General features: G+C 39.3%; 1 protein-coding gene across 5 annotated transcripts in view; it reads left to right on the forward strand.

The window, feature by feature from the left end:
- The window catches only part of LOC310637193 (myomegalin-like), a 113072-nt gene that overhangs the window by 36831 nt on the left and 57867 nt on the right, over window positions 1-18374 (forward strand). For 4 of the 5 annotated variants that reach the window (XM_083357524.1, XM_083357525.1, XM_083357523.1 and 1 more), the window contains 15 exons: window positions 634-753; window positions 1309-1401; window positions 3254-3472; window positions 6354-6512; window positions 9036-9149; window positions 10533-10670; window positions 11391-11558; window positions 11979-12173; window positions 13440-13583; window positions 14216-14297; window positions 14382-14473; window positions 15357-15473; window positions 16193-16330; window positions 16718-16830; window positions 17109-17230. In XM_083357524.1, coding sequence (XP_083213650.1) covers window positions 634-753; window positions 1309-1401; window positions 3254-3472; window positions 6354-6512; window positions 9036-9149; window positions 10533-10670; window positions 11391-11558; window positions 11979-12173; window positions 13440-13583; window positions 14216-14297; window positions 14382-14473; window positions 15357-15473; window positions 16193-16330; window positions 16718-16830; window positions 17109-17230 — 2014 coding nt within the window. The remainder of the gene's footprint in view (window positions 1-633; window positions 754-1308; window positions 1402-3253; window positions 3473-6353; window positions 6513-9035; window positions 9150-10532; window positions 10671-11390; window positions 11559-11978; window positions 12174-13439; window positions 13584-14215; window positions 14298-14381; window positions 14474-15356; window positions 15474-16192; window positions 16331-16717; window positions 16831-17108; window positions 17231-18374) is intronic. The other variant, XM_083357522.1, reaches the window with a different exon arrangement.

Below are 18374 nucleotides of genomic sequence, written 5' to 3' on the forward strand. Positions count from 1 at the left end.
ATTTTTCTCCTCTGATTTGGAGTACTTTTCCATATTTTTTGTGGCTGACTTCTAAAACAAATTAATAAGCTGAGGAATGAAGTATTTATTGCATTATATAGATATTGATTTGAACAGAAACATAAATTCTTGTTTATAATACAGACAACCATTTGCCATTTTTGCATTTTTGAGCTTAAATTTGTGGTGAGCTCTCAAACTAAAAAAAGTAGTTCCATTTTTGTGCCAGACTAGAATATAATCCTTTCCTTGTTACATGAATCTGCTAATATTTTCCTTTATTCAGTTATTTATTCCTTTAATATAAAAATGTTATAGAAGAAAAATGTGTGCTGTACTTGCAAGGCTAATGAAATGGGAGAAACAGTGCACTCAAATCAGAATGCGACAGACACAGCGAGCTGGATATATAGATTGCTTCTTATTTTCCCTTGAATTTGCATATATGTATAATGCCTGTGTCTGCAGAAGGCAATAACTTCCCGCTGAAACATTTAGATGCTTTATTGTACCTAATTATATTTATGATAATTCATAGTTTCAAGACAATTTGCTGTTAGTTCGCCTTTTCTTAAATGTAAGAAATAAATATCAAAATTAAATTAGTGATATAAATTTATTTATGGTATTCAGCAGCTCCAAGAGAAAGTGAATGAAATGGATTTTGAACTGAAATCTGTCCAGCATACATCCAAGAAACAGGATCACATGACCCAGAAATTGAAAGAGATGTTGAAGAGCAAGGAAAATGAGGTTTGTAATTCTTTGAAAAATAAATACTGATATAGATCTAATGACTGAAATATAATTAGGATAGGGTAGGGCAGAGCAGAGCAGGACAGGGCAGGGAAGGGCAGAGCAGAGCTGGAAGGGACCTTGGAGGTCTTTTAGTCCAACCTCCTGCTCAAGCAGGAGACTGAACAGGTGGCTGTCGAGTCTTTTCTTAAAAACCTCCAGTGATGAAGCACCCACAACTTCTGAAGGCAAGCTGTTCCACTGGTTAATCGTTCTGTTAGGAAGTTTCTCCTTAGTTCCAGGTTGCTTCTCTCCTTGATTAGTTTTCCATCCATTGTTACTTTCTATCCATTGCCTTGCCTTCTGGTGCTTTGGAAAATTAAGTTGACCCCCTTTTCTTTCTGGCAGCCCCTCAAATAGATTTTTTCCTTCTCAGCTTTCAATATTGTTTGCAAATAATAATGATCAAGGATTTGATTCAAATCACTACCAATAAATATGTAGTCAACTATCAAGATATAGTGAAACTGAAAATGCTCTCTGTGAATTTAGAATTGCCATTGTTTCCTGTAGTGTGAAGAACTAAATCGTGTAATTCATAACCAGAATGAGAAAATAGCCAAACTGCAAGAAGTGCTATATAAGAATCAGCTTGGGCAATTACAGGTATGGCTTTTACTTGAATTTCTTTTACAAATTAACATTTTTGTTTATATCTCTCCAGAAATTGGAGTTTACAGTAATTTTTTTGAGTTTTACAAGATGATTAACCCTAATAATGTATACTAAAAATATCAAGTAAAGGTAAAGGTTCCCCCGCACATGCGTGCTAGTCGTTTCCAACTCTAGGGGCCAGTGCTCATCTCCGTTTCAAAGCCGAAGAGCCAGCGCTTGTCCGAGGACGTCTCCGTGGTCATGACTAGACGCCAAAGGCACACAGAACGCTGTTACCTTTCCACCGTAGTGGTCCCTATTTTTCTACTTGTATTTTTACGTGCTTTCGAACTGCTAGATTGGCAGAAGCTGGGACGAGTAACAGGCGCTCACTCTGTTACATGGCACTCGGGATTCGACCTGCCAAACTGCCGACCATCTGATCGACAAGCTCAGCATCCTAACCCACTGAGCCACCGCGTCCCAAAAATATAACGTACACTAAAAAAAAATCCCCGTTAAATCCAAAAAGAGCAATATGCCAGCTAAACCATTTCCAGTATTAACACAAATGATACAGTAGTATATTATAAGATGCAAAGATCTTACTTTTCTTAAGGAAAAGTTTAAACAATTAAGAACTTTGGAAACTAATTCTTTACCTGCTTATAGCCAATAATTAAGATGAGCAGATAGAACAATACAGTAATGATCTGCTGTCTAAAGTTTAGAGTCTGCAGTAGAAAGAAATTGATACATTTGCTAGTTTGAAAATACTTCAGGATTTTAGAATCTTGAATTGTGTGTTAAAATATATGAAGACAATTGCTAAGAAGATGTAAGCCACCCAGAGTCACCTATGTATGAGCTGGGAAGCTAAAAAGTATGTATAAATAAATAAATAAATAAATAAATAAATAAATAAATAAATAAATAAATAAATAAATAAACAAACAGGCTTCCTAGTTCAGGACCTAATTCATCAGTGTAAGACTCTGAAGCATAAATGGGTTTCTTCTTATGGAGGTTAGGGAGAAATTTGTTTGGCTAGAACCTTGCAAATCTTAGCAGAATAGTTTTAAAGAAGACAGGAGAAAAGGCAAAGAGCCCAGAAATGTAGCTGCAGATATCCTCATAGAGGAGTCACGAGCCAGGAAATACTAACTATAAATCTCCAATTTCTAGTGATAGAGAGATGACCCAGCAATGACATCTGTAGGTTCCAATGTTTACACAACAGTGCTCAAAGAATGAAGTAGAATCCTAACATGGGAAAGCAATAAATATTAAAAAACGCAGTGACAGGAGAATCATGATTAGAAGGTAGAAATCAGAGAATATAAATTATTCAAAGAAATAGACCCAATATTATCACAGTACAGGTTTCTCGACTTGCAACTTTTCATTTGACAGCCATTCAAAGTTATGACAGCACTGAAAAAAAATACTTATGACTGTGCCTCACAGTTACGACTATTGAAACATCCCTCTGATTATGAGCAAAAAGCATTCCTCTGATTGTGAGCAAAATTTGGGTGCTTGGTAACAAGCGTAAATTTATGATGGTTGCAGCATCCCAGATTCACATGGGGACTTCTGATAAATCAGCATGAGCAATTTCCTTAATGACTAGAGCAGCAAAAGTCGTAAAATTAGACATGATTCACTTAAGGATTGCATCGCTTAGCAACTTAAGGATCACATCGCTTAGCAACAGAAGTTCCAGTTCCAATTGTCATCATAAATCAGTGAATATAACAATCTCCGGTGCCTTATGATAGAATGCATAAAACCTATGTTCATGCCATCATTTTAATGACAAGGGATTGCCTCTGTTCTGTTTCCTGCTTTTGAATCTTTTTAGAACTTAGAGGGCTGTTCTTCATTACAACAGAAACAAAAGGTAGCGTTTCTTGATATACAGAATGCCCTTTTCTTCAGTCAGTTGGAAATCCAACAATTGAAATATGCCCAGCAGCAAAAGGATCGCAAGTTGGCTGAGGCTAAAAGGACCAGCCACTTTCTAGAGACAGCGTTGCAAGAAGAACAACTACAAAAAGAAACAGCTTGGAGACATAATAAGGTATGCTTTTTGAATAATTGGCTTTAGCAATAAAGGTGAAAGATACCTTTTCTGAATCATCTAAGTCACAATCAGAGGAGAGAAACATAAACCATATTGTCAGTGCATAATCCTCCCAGTTAGAGAAAGGAAAAGAAAGGAGTCCCTGCAGATTTTACTCCTCTGTTTGTTGCCGATTATAAGGCGCAGCGCACATTTCCATTCTGAAGCCATGAGCCACCGCTGTCCAAAAACGTTTCTGAACTGGACACAATGTTCTAAATACAGTCTCACCAGTGCACTGTAAAGCAGTACTGTCACTTCTCATTGCCATGGTACTATCCCTCTGTTGATGCAGCCTAGGACTGCATTGGCTTTTTTGGCAGCTTCAATACACTTCTGGCTCATACTTAAGTGATGGGCTACTAGGACACTTAGATCCCTCTCACAGTTGCTACTGTTGACTTAGGTACTACCTGTTCTATAGTGCATTTGTTTTTTTCTCTTTAAGGACCTTGTTTTTCTCTCCACTGAACTGCATAGGGACCAGTGTTCAAGTCTGTCAAGGTCCTTCTGGATATCTTCCAAAGTGTTAGCAATTCCACCCAGCTTGATGATAAGCAATGAGTTCCACTTCTATTGGGGTATCCTATTCCATGCTTCCCCTCAGGTAGTTCTGTTGAGGACGATCTGCTGAGTGTAATTGGTCAGCCAATTGCTAATCCATCTGGTGGTGGTTCTGACCATCCCATATTGTTCTATCTTACAAAGAAGTAGGTTGTGGTCTATTTTGTCAAATACCTTGCTGAAGTCCAAGTATACTATCTAGCGCAGCATTTTGCTAATCCACTAATTTCATTATTTTATCAAAAAAGGCAATAACATTTTTCTGGCATGATCTGTTTATAACAAATCCACACTGGTTTCCAATAATCATCTTGTTTGTTTCTCGGGTGCTCACAAATCCTCATTTGATTAACTTTTCCTGGATTCCTGGATCCATTTTTTCTCCTTTTTTGTAGATTTTTTGTAGATTGGAAGCACATTACCGGTAACTCTTTTCTAGTCCTCTGTTATTTCTCCTGTGTTACATGAGCTTTAAAAGATTATATTCATTGGCAAATTACATCTGCCAGCTACTTCACAACCCTGGATGTGAACCATCTGACCCAGGTGTTTTGTACTTATCCAGGGTGGTTAGGTATTCTCTTATTAATTCCTTGCCTATTTTGTCTTATGTACCTGTTCTACCTCCCTCAGTACTGCTTTTGATAGGTTGGGCTATTTCTTCTTTTTCCATTAAAAAACAGATGCAAAGAAAGAAGTAAGCAGTTCTGCTTTCTCCCTGCTGTCTGTTACTTTCTTACCATTTATTTCTATTAGTGGACCAGTAGTTTCCCTGACTTTCTTCTTGTTTCTTACATATTGAAGTAAACTTATTATTATTATTTTTGGCAAAGTTTTAGCTCATTCTGGACCTTAGCTTTTCTGACACACACACCCCTCCTTGCAGATTCAGGCTATTTATTGGTATTCTATTTTAGGAACTGTATGTGTCCCTCTTTTATATTTAACCCTTTTCCTTTAATTTTTCAGACAGCATGTTATGCAACCATGATGGTCTCGTCTGAAGTTTTTTTGTTTTTCTTTGTCTGTGATATTGTTTTTGCTTGGGCCTTCATTAGCTCATTTTTCAGGACTTCCCAAGCATCTTGAAATGTTTTTTTCTTTTAGGATATCCATCCATGCAATCCTTCCTAATCTCTTTCTCAGCTTGTTGAGTCAGCTCTCTGAAAGACTAAAACAGAGTCCACTAACTTTCCGGCTTTGCCGACCAGTGTGGGGGGAGAGGGGATAGTTCCACGTGAGCAGCCGGCAAGGAAATGCACAGCTCAATTTGGGCAAGTGGCAGGTATACCCCCTACCATTCACGCAAATGGAGCATGTTCACACGTTTACTCACTGCTTGAGTAAGTGGGGATGTGTGCATGTGCTTGCCCGCCGCTTCTGTGGCCCGGTTGCAAAAGCTCATGGCCCAGTAATGGGCCGGTGCCTGGGGTTGGGGATCCATGGTCCAAAACATTAGTCTGACTTGATTTAGTTACATGTAGTTGCATGATGGTGAAATAGTCATTCTCCCCTAAAGTTCCTATAACTTCTACTCCCTCAATCATCTTATCCCTATTAGTAAGAATTAACTCCAGCATAGCTGTCCCTATATCAAAATTGTCAGCTAGGCACGTCAGAAACCTAGTTAGGAATTTAATTGGAAATCAAAGTTGTCAGCTAGGCATATCATAAGAGCATGGTAAAAAAACACAAGGCATTGTTAGGGCATGTAGTAGGTACAAAGTAGTAAAGGCCCAACAACTCTTTAGGAGAAGATAAAATGCCGTTGACTTTCAGAACACTACCTTAAACCAGTATGAGAAATTTTATCTTCAGGAGATGGCAAGGCAGTCTCCATTTATGAAAACATTTTACCACATCAAAATGTGTTTCAATGCTTTCTTGCTCAGGTCATTTATTCAGCTATATTCAACTTAGCCATGTTGTTTAAAATAATTATTGGTTGAAACTAATATTATCCAATGGGTTTGGGGCATTTCTGACTTTCAGTGATAATTTTAATTTATCCTGAAAAAAGGCTACTGTGTGCATGATGTGTACAAGTTTGAATTCCTTTCTCAGAAATTAATTTCTCTTGTAACTAGAATAAGAAACAGGCAAGTAGTATAATTTTCTGTTTCTCCCTTATTTTGATTTAAATATTTCTGTCTCATTTTGGGCTGTAATTAAATGTGTCAGGCCCTAAACTTAACTTATTTTTTCTGTTATTTGTCATGTGAAGGGTTTTCTTTTCCTAATTTGCTTCAAAGCTAATGGGACTTGTTTCTTTTAGGAATTCTTTGCTACTCTTCAGCAGTTAAAAACAAGTCTACAGAACAAGAACATGCAATGTGGTACTTTAGAAAAGGGAACATTGTTGAGGATGCACAGACAAGACCAGAAAATTAAGGATTTGACATACAGTCTAGCTTGCAAAGAACGGCTTCTACAGGTAAGGATCAGACAGGGATGGGCTTTTAAAGCCATCGTAGGAGCTTAGAGTGGCAGGAGAGAAGAAGCGAAAAAAAGTTTGAATAATTAAAAAACTATAATCAATAAATGCCCAAGAGCATATTTTGTGGATCCTATTCTATTGAACTTGAAGAATAGCCTCCTAAATCACTTTTTTTTGTTTGCTAGAAGGTAAGATATTTCCAGCCATATACATAATATGTACTCTGCCTCTGTATCAGGTACTGGAATGTGATAAATGGCAATATCAGTTCTAAAAAGAGAAGTGAGCTTCAGAGTTCAGTTACAGATTGGCAAGTAAAATGTTGAGAAGCATTATTAAAACAATGTATTTTATTTATTTACTTTATTAAAACAATTATTTGGCTTCTATAAAGGTACTAGTCTTTCTTATGCAGTGTTAAGAATTTTTTTGAAGGGGTCAGGTGTATGAATAGATAAGCATCTAGAGCAGGGGTGTCAATCTGCAGGCCGGATGCGTCATCCGGAAGCTGCACCCACCCCATTGCCGGCAGTGGCAAAACCGTCCCGATACATTGCGCGACGTCATGTGATGTGGCGAGTTTGACATGTCTGATCTAGACTAGAATAAACACTGATAGGACTTTTAAAAGACTAATTGTAGTTATCAAATTGTAGTCATCAATTAAAAGGTTACCTTAGAGAATGGTACTTCTTTCAAGAGAATAAAAAAATTGGGGTGGTTCACATTTTGAAGGCATTCCGCAAAAATGTGCATTAGGAGCAGTGCTTTTTACCTTATTTACAAATTATAATTAGAGACAGGAGTAATAAGTTAATATCCAATTACTGTCATATTCCAGTTGAAAAGCCAAACTAAGAAAAACACCAGAGGCATTGTGAACTTCAATATTAACTTTATTAGGCATGATCAATCTGACAAGATAGAATGAAAGCTACTAACTCTGAAGCAGTGTCGCTAAACAGATAATTAAAAGAGTAAAACCCTCCTGTTGGATTAAGTACTGCAACTTTCCCTTGTGGATTCTAGAATCGAGGATCTGCTTGACCTCATAGTGTGTTTTTCCCCCCACCACTGCTGCTTCCCCTACTGGTCTCATTGTGGATCCCCTGTGTGGTTCCAGTAAGCTGCAATGGAGCACTGAGTGCACTTTACCTACTGTGTTTCCTCGAAAATAAGACTTGGTCTTTTTATTTTTATTTTTTGCCTCCAAAAGAGGCACCAGGTCTTATTTTCAGGGATGTCTTTTATACTCATCTTCAGCACCGACAGCTTCGCCCAACCGGTCCACTTCTTCTGTGGCCGAAGGAGCAGCTTCATTCTACAGCAGCATTCTGGCCTGTATTTTGCAGTCAGGCCTTTCCAGAAGGCCTCTGTAGCTGAGTACCAAGCTGTGGATTCAATCCATAGTTTGGTTCTTGGCTATAGAGGTCTTGCAGAACTGAGCTCGATTCTCGGCTGCAGTGGCCTTCATGGAAAGGCCTCTGACTGAGAAATGCAGGCCTGGCTGCAGAAGATGCCACAGAAGAAGTGGGCCAGCAAGGAGAGGCCTGGCTACAAGGTAAGTGGGTGCAGGGCAAGTGGGGCAGCTCTACACACCCCATCCCGCCCTAGCTTGATTTTTAGGTGTGTACCCCACTCCAAAACTAGGGCTTATTTTGAGGGTAGGGCTTGTATTAGGCCCACCCCCAAAAAATCAAGCTAGGGCTTATTTTCGGGGTAGGCCTTACTTTCAGGGAAGCATGGGCAATAGCTTCGATAGTTTTAATTCTACTGTTACTGGGTTTATGTTTTAATTCTACTGTCACTGGGTTTATGATTTTTACATTAGGGAAAGGACCTATGAACTTTGGCCCTAACTTCTTGCAACTTTGTTTCAACTTAAGATACTTGGTAGGCAGATATACTTTATCTCCTACACCAGGGGTAGGCAACCTTGGCTCTTTTATGACTCATGGACTTCAACTCCCAGAATTCCTGAGCCAGACATGCTGGCTCAGGAATTCTGGGAGTTGAAGTCCATGAGTCATAAAAGAGACGAGGTTGCCGACCCCTGTCCTACACGGAATGTCTGCTGTGGAGCTCATTTCTTAGCTCCTTATTTTTTCTGGGTTTTGGCTGCCTTATGCAAAGTTTTCTCCACACCGCTCCAAACCCTTTGGAAAGAACCACCCAGTCACTTAAGGTGGTCTTGTGGGCACTCTGGAATGGGCACGAACTCCACCCCTGTGGCTAACTTAAATGGAGTGAAACCAGTACTACTGTGCACTGCATTGTTATACACCACTTCTGCAAACGGCAAAAGCTCTGACCAGTTTGCTGATATTTGACATAGCAATGCAATTCTTATACTTTACAGACAAAATACAAATTTTGTATTACATCTTGGGGAAAATGTATTAGATCCTGAACAGGCTATAGGGAACTCACTAGATACTCCTGGTTATTTCTAATAGGAAAAAAATGTATACATTTTCATATAGATTATTGATGATTCTGATATGCCTTCTGTTTTCCTAGGAATCCAAGGATCTCTTTGCGTATCATCAGGATTTGGACAAAAATTCTACAACAGCTGATAAAATGGTACAGAAATTGCAACAACTAATTAAAGACAAGGATGCTGCCCTGGAGGTACTTGTAGAAACTTCTGGGAAAATCTCCCGATTGTTAATTTTTGTTTACGTTTGGGATAGGCTTTGAGGCAGTGTACTCCTTTCCTTTCTATGGGCGATACAGGACTGCCTCCGTTCAAATTCTAAGAAAGAAAATCCCCGACTCCATTGATTTAGAGAAGAGGTATTTTTTACTAGAAAGAACTGATAGAAGCGAAAGCAGGCAAGATCTGAAGCAAAACCGCACACAAGTTACAGATAGCAAATCATCCCAAATCCCTCCTCTCAGGGTCCAGCACAAAGAGTCCAATCAACGTCCAGTAAGATGTTATGGGAAACAGGTCCTCTGCAGGTGTTTCTTGACTCCGGAGTCTCCATAGAGTTGGCCTTGGAGAAGTGTAAACCAACTCACTCAGTGGTGCCGTAGCTCATGAGTAAAAACCTTCCAATTCCCAGGAGACACACACACACACCAACACTTTTCCCACCACAAATATCTAAGCCCTCTTCCCCATTTCAATGGCAGCTGATAGCAAGCAAGTCTTGAAAATCCACTGGAGATCCGGCTGACAATGTCAACATTTTTTTTAATTAAGTGAGTTTTGTGTTTCTCTAATTTAGAAATATGTAAGTCAGATTCAAAATGGAAAAAGTACTGCTGGGTATGCACATGTTTACTGCACCTGCCAATGCTGCCTTAAGGAAACTGCAGCTTGAATGCTAGCTGCTTGATCCCAAGAAAATGCATATGTGTAACCTTCTCATGTCATTGTCCCCTTAAGCTGAATACATATTTTATTTATTTATTATTTATTATTTATTTATTTGGATTTATATACCGCCCCTATCCCGAAGGACTCGGGGCGGTGTACAAGGCAATTAAAACACTATATACAACACATAATATACAAAAATTAAAATAAATTAAACCAAGTAGCCCTAAACAATAAAACACGTTCTAAAATGTAAAATTTAAAATCTAAAATCCCAGTCCCTCAGTCCAGGCCGGCAAGTTCAAATAGCCAAGTCTTCAGGTCGCGGCAGAAAGAGCGAAGGTCGGGAGCCATCCGGAGCTCAACAGGGAACTGATTCCAGAAGGCAGGCGCGCCCACAGAGAATGCTCTCCTCCTGGGGGTCGACATTCCCTGACCGACGGCACCCTGAGGAGGCCCTCTCTGTGGGAGTGCACAGGACGATGGGAAGTTAACGCCGGCAAAATGTACTCCCGTAAATAATCCGGACCCATGCCATTTCCTTGAGCCACACTGCTATTATGGAAACCCAAGAAAAAGTAACACTTATTTAAGTTGCAGTTGCAGCAAGACCCCCGTCTGAGTATTTAACTTTTTGCCTCTTGTTATTCATGCAATACTTTCTGGGGGTGGGTGGGATTCTGTTATAGCAAGCAATAGAGGAGAAGTTCTCTGCACTTGAAGATAAAGAACAGGAAATGAACCAGCTTTATTTGTCCATAAAAGAACAAAATTGTGATCTGAAAGGTCTACACCAAGTTATTTCCGGCAACAAAGCTACTATCCAGGTAAATTGCTACCATAAGGGTTGTTGCTTTGGTTATATTGTAGGCCATAGCTTGCTAACAATTAGTGAGATTGAAACTAAAATGCAATTGTTTTTGACAACCATGGCTTGAAGGTGAATCAAAGAAGTTCACACCTAATACTTATTTTTTTAGATTGGTTCTATATAGGTAAGTTAGCAGACCAATGGCTTATCTATCCTGGCATGGCTATGCTGACTGCGACATTTTGCAAGATCTCAGTACTACATAAAATTGCTTTTTTTGCTAAATATAAATTGTCTTTGGACAACTATTTGTCTGAAAGGGCATAGGATTGCACTAGAAGACCTCCAAGGTCCCTTCCAACTCTTGTTATTCTGTTTCTGATCTGAGATTGAATAAAACTTTGTAAGTTAGGGAAGACAATCTAGCGTTCCTAATTATTTTGTACTGAAGTGCCATGAATGCCAGCCAACACAGCGGTTGGGGATTGCAGAAGTTGCAATGCAATGTAGCTGGAGGCATTAAATTCCCTTCTTCTATTGTAAGAAATAGAATTTCAGCTTGGGTGGGCGGAGCATGTTTGCTTCATGGATAATTTATCTTTTGTCCTAATACTGTATGATTGGCTTTAAAACTGTAAAAAATAAAGGTTGGAATTAATACTGTTTTGGGCCTCAGGAAATTCAGAAACAGATTTGATTTGTCTTATCTATTTGTTGTTCATGTTTACCTTACTAGTGTCTAGAGAGCTTGCTGAAAGCCAAGGACCTGGAACTGGAGAAGCTGTTAGCAGCGAACCAGAATTTGCAATGGCTGATCAAGAATATAGAAGCAAAATCTCAGAAGTGGCAGTCTGAACAAGAAGGGATTATTCAGAAGCTTCACGACAGAAACAAAGAGGTAGAGGTAAGACTTGTGATTCAGCTTGTTAGGAAAGAAGCTGGAGAGACAGGAATCAACAGTTCAAGACTTGATAGAACAATTATGTCATTTTAAGATTTAGAGCACAGTGGCTGGGATGCATAAGACATACTGCCCCATTTGGTTAAGTAGTTTTTGCAGCGGTACAAAACCAATGGTGCATATGGCTTAGGCATTTCGCTATCTTTATTGAGTATGCTGCTGATGGAACATTGCTATTAATGTTTTGCAGTTAGGGCAGCAGCAGCAAAGCCGTAGGGCAGGGGTGTCAAACTGGCGGCCCACCCCGGCTCCGCAAAGGCAAAAAAAGTCATGATACGTCACGTGATGCAATTGAGTTTGACACCTGTGCCGTAGGGAATAGAAGGCTGATCTCCTCCAGGCTTATCTTTCTTGTTGTCTTAGACCCTTTCAGCAACACTGCTCTGCAATCTGGAGCCTGGACAAAGGGACATCGTGGAAGCCCTGCACTTTCACCTTCAGCAAAAAGATCAGATCATAAAAGAATTCCTAAGGGATAAGAGCCGGCAAGTTGTAGACCCTGTGGTTGAGCTTGAGGAGTTACTTCAATCATGGAACACTAGAGAACAGCAGAATTATGTAAGTGGGACACCGTGAGTGAGAAAATCAGTCTGATCATAGAATCACAGAAGGAAAGGGTGAAAGAAATCTTACAGATCATCTAGTTTACTTCCTGCCTAGTGCTACATCTTCCTCTGTAGACCCAGCCATATTTATATTCTTGTTTGGATCTCAGTGGGTTAGGACGCTGAGCTTGTCAATCAGAAGGTCGGCAGTTTGGCGGGTCGAAGCCCGAATGCCGCGTAACAGAGTGAGCGCCTGTTACTCGTCCCAGCTTCTGCCAACCTAGCAGTTCGAAAGCACGTAAAAATGCAAGTAGAAAAATAGGGACCACTACGGTGGGAAGGTAACAGCGTTCCGTGCGCCTTTGGCATCTAGTCATGCCGGCTACATGACCACGGAGACGTCCTCGGACAAGCGCTGGCTCTTCGGCTTTGAAACGGAGATGAGCACCGGCCCCTAGAGACGGAAACGACTAGCACGCATGTGCGGGGGAACCTTTACCTTTTTACCTTGGATCTTAAGAAAACCTATTCATTGGTTGAAGAGCCAGATATAATAAAATCACAATGAAACTAAGAATCTTATTGTTAATAAAATTTCACCATTATCCTATTCCTGCAATATTCAGCAGAAGTATCCCAAGTAGCCTTCCGGTGGAATGTCCACAGGTCCATAGTCTGGCTATCATTCTAAACATCTGTTCTCGCTAAATGGGAAGTTGATGTTATTTTATTTACTTTTTATAAAAATGCTTTTTTATGAACTAAAGATTAGTTAAAAAAAAACTTGAGAAAGGAGGGCTATCAGATATTGCTTTTCTTCTTTCCATCTGCCTGAATGAAGAAGGTGGTAAATGCCTGTGATAGTGTATTTTCATCACCTCTCAAGAAAGATGCCATGACTAAAGTACCCATTCTAAATAAATTCTTTTATGTTGCTGATTGGATCATGAGGCATAGATTCAGGGTCTTTTCTGTAATGAAATCAAAATATATATTAAAATAAATATGTTTGGCCTTTTTGCAGCTTCTCTTATTTTTTCTAAGCTTTCGAGATTTTGTTTTTGACTGCTGATTTTTGGTTTCCTAGTAATTTTTCTTTTTCTTTTAAATTAGTGATGCTCAAAAATATTTGTGCATTATTCTGTAAAATTGGGAACAAGTTGTATTTGTCTGGTCACTAAGTATAGATATGTACGTAAACATGATATTGAACATTTTTATTGTGTGATTCATTTATTAATGCTTGCCTTTCTCTCTCCTGGCCTTGTTGTATAATTAGATATATTCCAAGAAGATTGCACAGGTTCTTATAGAGAAGAATTCTGAGCTGCTAATCCTGAATCAGCAACTGATTAGCCAAATTCTTCATCAGAAGAAGGAGTCTTCTATTGTTCAGTTTGTACAACAAGAGGGCTCTACTGAAGTAAGAGTATTTGGGTTTATGAGACCGCACAGTTAGGCAGATGAATATCAGGCAAGCCACAGATGGCAACAGGCAAGAGCAGTAGTTTGGTTATGAAATGAAAGGAAAGAGTGGTAAGGGCTAAACAAATGGTATTTTAAAATAGAATTCTGTATCTGAGCAAAGGTTTTGGGTAACTATTCAACATTGTTGCCCTTCAGAATTTATGTAGAATGGGTGATTTGCATAGTAATAAGTCCATCTTTGAAAAGGGGGAAATGCTATGTAGGTCTGTCATCTTCAATCAATAAAGGAAACCTTTCCAGAATAGGCTAATTAAGTGGTTGAGTTATGGACAGTTGAAACAGTACATTAATTATTTGGAAATGGCATGAGCTTATCAAGAATAAAGGACACAAGACCAACTTTATAAGCAGTCCTGTATGTCAGTTCATTCAGTGATTTTTACAATTAGGCTGAAAAAAAATTAGGCTGAAAAAAATGGGCTTACAACTGGTTCTTGACATTAGCAGGACCCCTGTGGTCAAGCGATCAAAATTTGGCCAGCCCACTGTTAACAGCTAGGGCCCCCTGCTGCTGCCAACCACTTGTCTTTGGTAAAATAAGCATGCACATTTTATTTTTATTCCAAGGCACCAAGGCAAGAAGATACTAGCATGAACATCCCAGCCATGATTTCTGACAGAGATGGCAGTAAACCCAGGAGGGATAAAGGTTGGTCCATAAACAATTTCTGAATAGTCTGATTTATCTGTTGTTATATCCTACTTGTCTAAGATTACTTTGCTTTCTCTTCAGATGATTTGCAAACAACTGCTAGACTTGAGAGGGAACTTACTAAAGCAAAAGAGCAGCTTGAATTGTTGACACAAAAAGAAAGAGAAAGCACAGTAAGTCTGAGGAATCCTGAAATATCTACAGACCACTTTTAACACATAAAACAATTTACTAGTTGTACAGGTGATCCCCAAGATATGACTGCAGCTCCAGTTGCCCCCTACAAGTCACTAAGTGGTGATGGCTGCTAAAAGACATGGTGTCACTTAAAGGCACCCACATCCTGCTCTCCCGGATGCAACCGTTAAAGGAATACATGGGTCGTTAAGCAAAGCACAGGTGTCTTAGGAGGTGAGGGAGTCCCTGGGAGGCCCAGTGCAGGCCACATGCAACTTACAGAGGTGCTGCAGCATGAGCCCAGGGAAAGAAGTTGTAGCTGCCTCAGTCTGGCCCAGCAGCACAATATAAAGGCCCTTTGCCAAAGAAGCACTAAACACCTCGGAAGGTTCCACAATGGGGCATGAAACAGCCAGCCCCCCCCTCCCGAGTGTTGTGGGGGTGGAGGAGTTTACTTCTCACCCTCAAGTGTGAATGACCTTGGGGGCATTGTGGTGGCTATACATTTGAAACTGGGTCAGCTTTCACCTTTATTGGGTTCCACACTTCTAGGAAGTGACTTCATTCCATAGTTTGGCTTTAATGTTCCATAGACGTGAATTGCTTTGTATTTTTTTAATGGAGCACTTTTTCCCAGCCATTCTCCTCCTCTTATGAGACCCGTAGAACAATGGAGTTTGCAGCTCAATTTTTAGCTTGGTGAAAATAGTGTTTTAATGCCTAACCCCCTATTCTTCTAATCAAAGGAAGACTGCTCTGGAGGACTGTTAGACCATTATAGAAAAGATCATTGTGCCAAATGGTTGGTCTATCACTATCAAGGGATTTTGGGGTACAAAATTGTCTTCATTTTTTTTCCTCCCACCTCAAACCCCTTAGCTGAAACTCTCTGCTCTTCAGTCTGTGGTGGCTTCCCAAGAGGAGGAGCTGCAAGTTCAATCCTCTGATATTGAATCTCTTACCAGAAGTACCCAGATCAAAGAAGAACTAATTAAGGTTAGTTGAATGTTTACAAAGACTCTCAGTCATCCAGGTCATGGTTGTCCCAAAGGTGCTATTTCAGGAGGGAACTGGACTTTCTTGTTTTTCTTTGAAGACGTTTGACTTCTCATCCAAGAAGCTTCTTCAGCTCTGACTGGATGGTGGGGAATGGGAGGATTTATAATCCTTGCAGACAGCTGTTCCATTTGCATTCTTTTAGAGAGTCACTGAGGCCATTTACCTGCGTCCTCAGGGTCACCTGAGTTATGCAAATGTGTGTGGAGCCTTCTTGGCTGCGGGAAGTTTTCTGCCCTGGTCCCCTGTTGAAGACAGGCACAGGCTGTTGGGGATGAGTCTAGGTTAGATTGCTTACAAAAATATTTTCAGTTTTGTCTTTCTGCAGATTTCACGGTGTTTCTAATAGTGAGCAAATTGTACTGATTTCCTGTTTCTTTGCCGTTGCTCCAGAAAGTAGAAAGTTTACATTTTTAATACCAATATATTATATATAATTATAAGCAGTAGGACTTTTAATATAAAACAGACCTGTTTGTTTTGTCTTTAATCCCAGACCTGTGCTAGTTTTTTTAAATTTGAAAGCCTCTTTTTTTTTTTGAAAATTAACCATATCATTCAAGTTTTGAGCAATGTTGTTTACCTCTGTCAAGATGCAAGTTCTATAACACCAAGTTGCTTTCTTTAATTCTCCAGGAAACATTCTTGTTCTTTTTCAGGACTTGCAGATGCAGTTGATTGACCCTGAAGAAATGCCAGCAATTGAACGACTTACTCAAGAGGTTTTGATGCTTCAGGAAAAGGTAGCAAAAATGAAATCACAGGGACAGGAAGACACAGGAAACAAGAGGCAGCAGGTATGATTTAAAAGGTGTCACATAATGAATTCAAGCTATCGTGACTTAAGCTTTTGTTCAAAGGAAATGGGATTCTGTATATTGTGTTATGTTTATTTTTATGATATTGCTGAGATACATTGGGAGGAAGTTTGGTATAGCAGTTAAAGCATCAGGCTAGACATTGTGAGTGATTCCTACCTTAAGCATAAAGTGAGCTGGGCCAGTCCCTCTCTCTCACTCCCGGGAGGAAAACAATGGTAAACCACTTCCAAAAAACCTGACAAGAAAACTGCAGTGACTAGTCCAGGCAGTCACCAGAAGCCAACAGGGGACTTGTAGTAAGCTTAAATAGAAGCAATAACATCAACATTTATTGCTAAGTGAAGTGGACTCTTCATGTTGCAGCTACTGGTGATGTTGGAGGGTGTAATAGCAGAGAAGAAGCAGCTGAATGAAACTCTGAAAGTAGAAAAGCAGCTCTATTGCAATTTGGTGAAGTGTCATGCTCATCCTGACAGGTGAGGAAAATAATTTATTAATTTTTTCTAGTTGCAAAAAAAAAGGTTTGGAATATATTTTCCTATTACTCACTGCACATCTTAAAAAGATTGTTGGTTCACAGTGCTGGATAGGATTGGGGAGCCGGAGTTGTTTGTATGCCTATAATTTTTCACTTTTTTCTTCATGTCAGTACAGTGGTGATGTTATTGTTATCATTTGTAGGATTCCTATTGTGTTCAGTTGGTACATTTTGTCCTAATCTCCTTGCTTTTGTGCCTGGTCTCACCAATTCCAGACAAGAACAGATCCTTCAACTAGAACTAGAAAAGATCCAGGCACTCAGTGGACAGCTAGAAGAGGTCCTTGGAAGAAGCCAGGAGCGCCTGAGCAGACTGGAATCATTGGACATCATAGGAGGTGGGGAACAGGAGCGTGTGACAATCCTGCCCAAGCATGCCTGCTGAGCTCTGGCCTTCCCACTGCCCTGACGCAGAACAGAAGCTGAACTAACAGAGCAAGCTTGTGTTGACACTAAGGGGGGGTTCGATTAGTACTTGCTGGAAATGGCTTTTTTTACAAGCTATTGTAAAATGGGCATCATTCACATTCCTGTCAGGGGAATGTAAATACATTTCAGTTTCTTAATTCCTTTCTAGTTGCACCCACTTTCTTTCTTCCCTCCTTTCAATTTGGCTAAATAAAGATTATTTCTATCCCCACTTGGTGTTAATTGTTATGTGCCATATTTTATGTGCATGCATAATAGAGATGTGGAGAGTAGGAATAAGTGTTTCTTTTTTATTTGCTGCATTTGTTTGATTTTTTTTTATTCTCCCCATGTTTTTGTGTAAAAAATTCTTAAAAGTCTAGAATCAGCACAATATTATTTTAGTTCATCTTAAAATTATGTTGAGCGTATTGTGAAGAAATCACACACAAATTTGGCCTCAGCAGAAACAGAATATTTCATGTTTTTAGTTGTATCTTGTGCAAACTTGCAAAGGAATAATATATTTTTACTTTATTGGTTCTCCTTGCATAAAGTGGAAGTCTTGGTTTTTCTTGCCAGAAAAAAGTCGCCTCTCAAATGTTAAAGTTCCTGGGGTTGCCTAAGTTGGTGTGGGTCCACATTCATCCCAACCGCTTTCAGAATTTTTCTGTTAGGTTAAGATAAATTTGATTTTTTTTGTGTTGATTTACTTAATCTTCCCTTTCTTCCTAAAGTCCCTAATGTAAAAAAATATATATCATCATTGAAATTTTAAATGATAGTACAGATTTTACGTTGTATCATATTCAGAGGAGTACAGGTTTAAAGTTGATAACTTATGTTGGAAAGGAATCCTATCACACATACATATCTTCTCTAGGAAACAATAAGGAAGGTAACCACCAAAATCATTTGAAATTCCTCATATTTGAATATTGTTACATACAGGTTTCAAAATCACATTTTGTTTTGAATGTGAGCATTCTTCAGTCATGTATTAGCTTAGATTATGTTTTTTAAAAACATGTTATTTCACATGAAAAGTATTTGCTACTGAATATCATTAAAACT

This window comes from Vipera ursinii (assembly GCF_947247035.1).
Source record: "Vipera ursinii genome assembly, chromosome: 3".
Classification (NCBI taxonomy): domain Eukaryota; kingdom Metazoa; phylum Chordata; class Lepidosauria; order Squamata; family Viperidae; genus Vipera; species Vipera ursinii.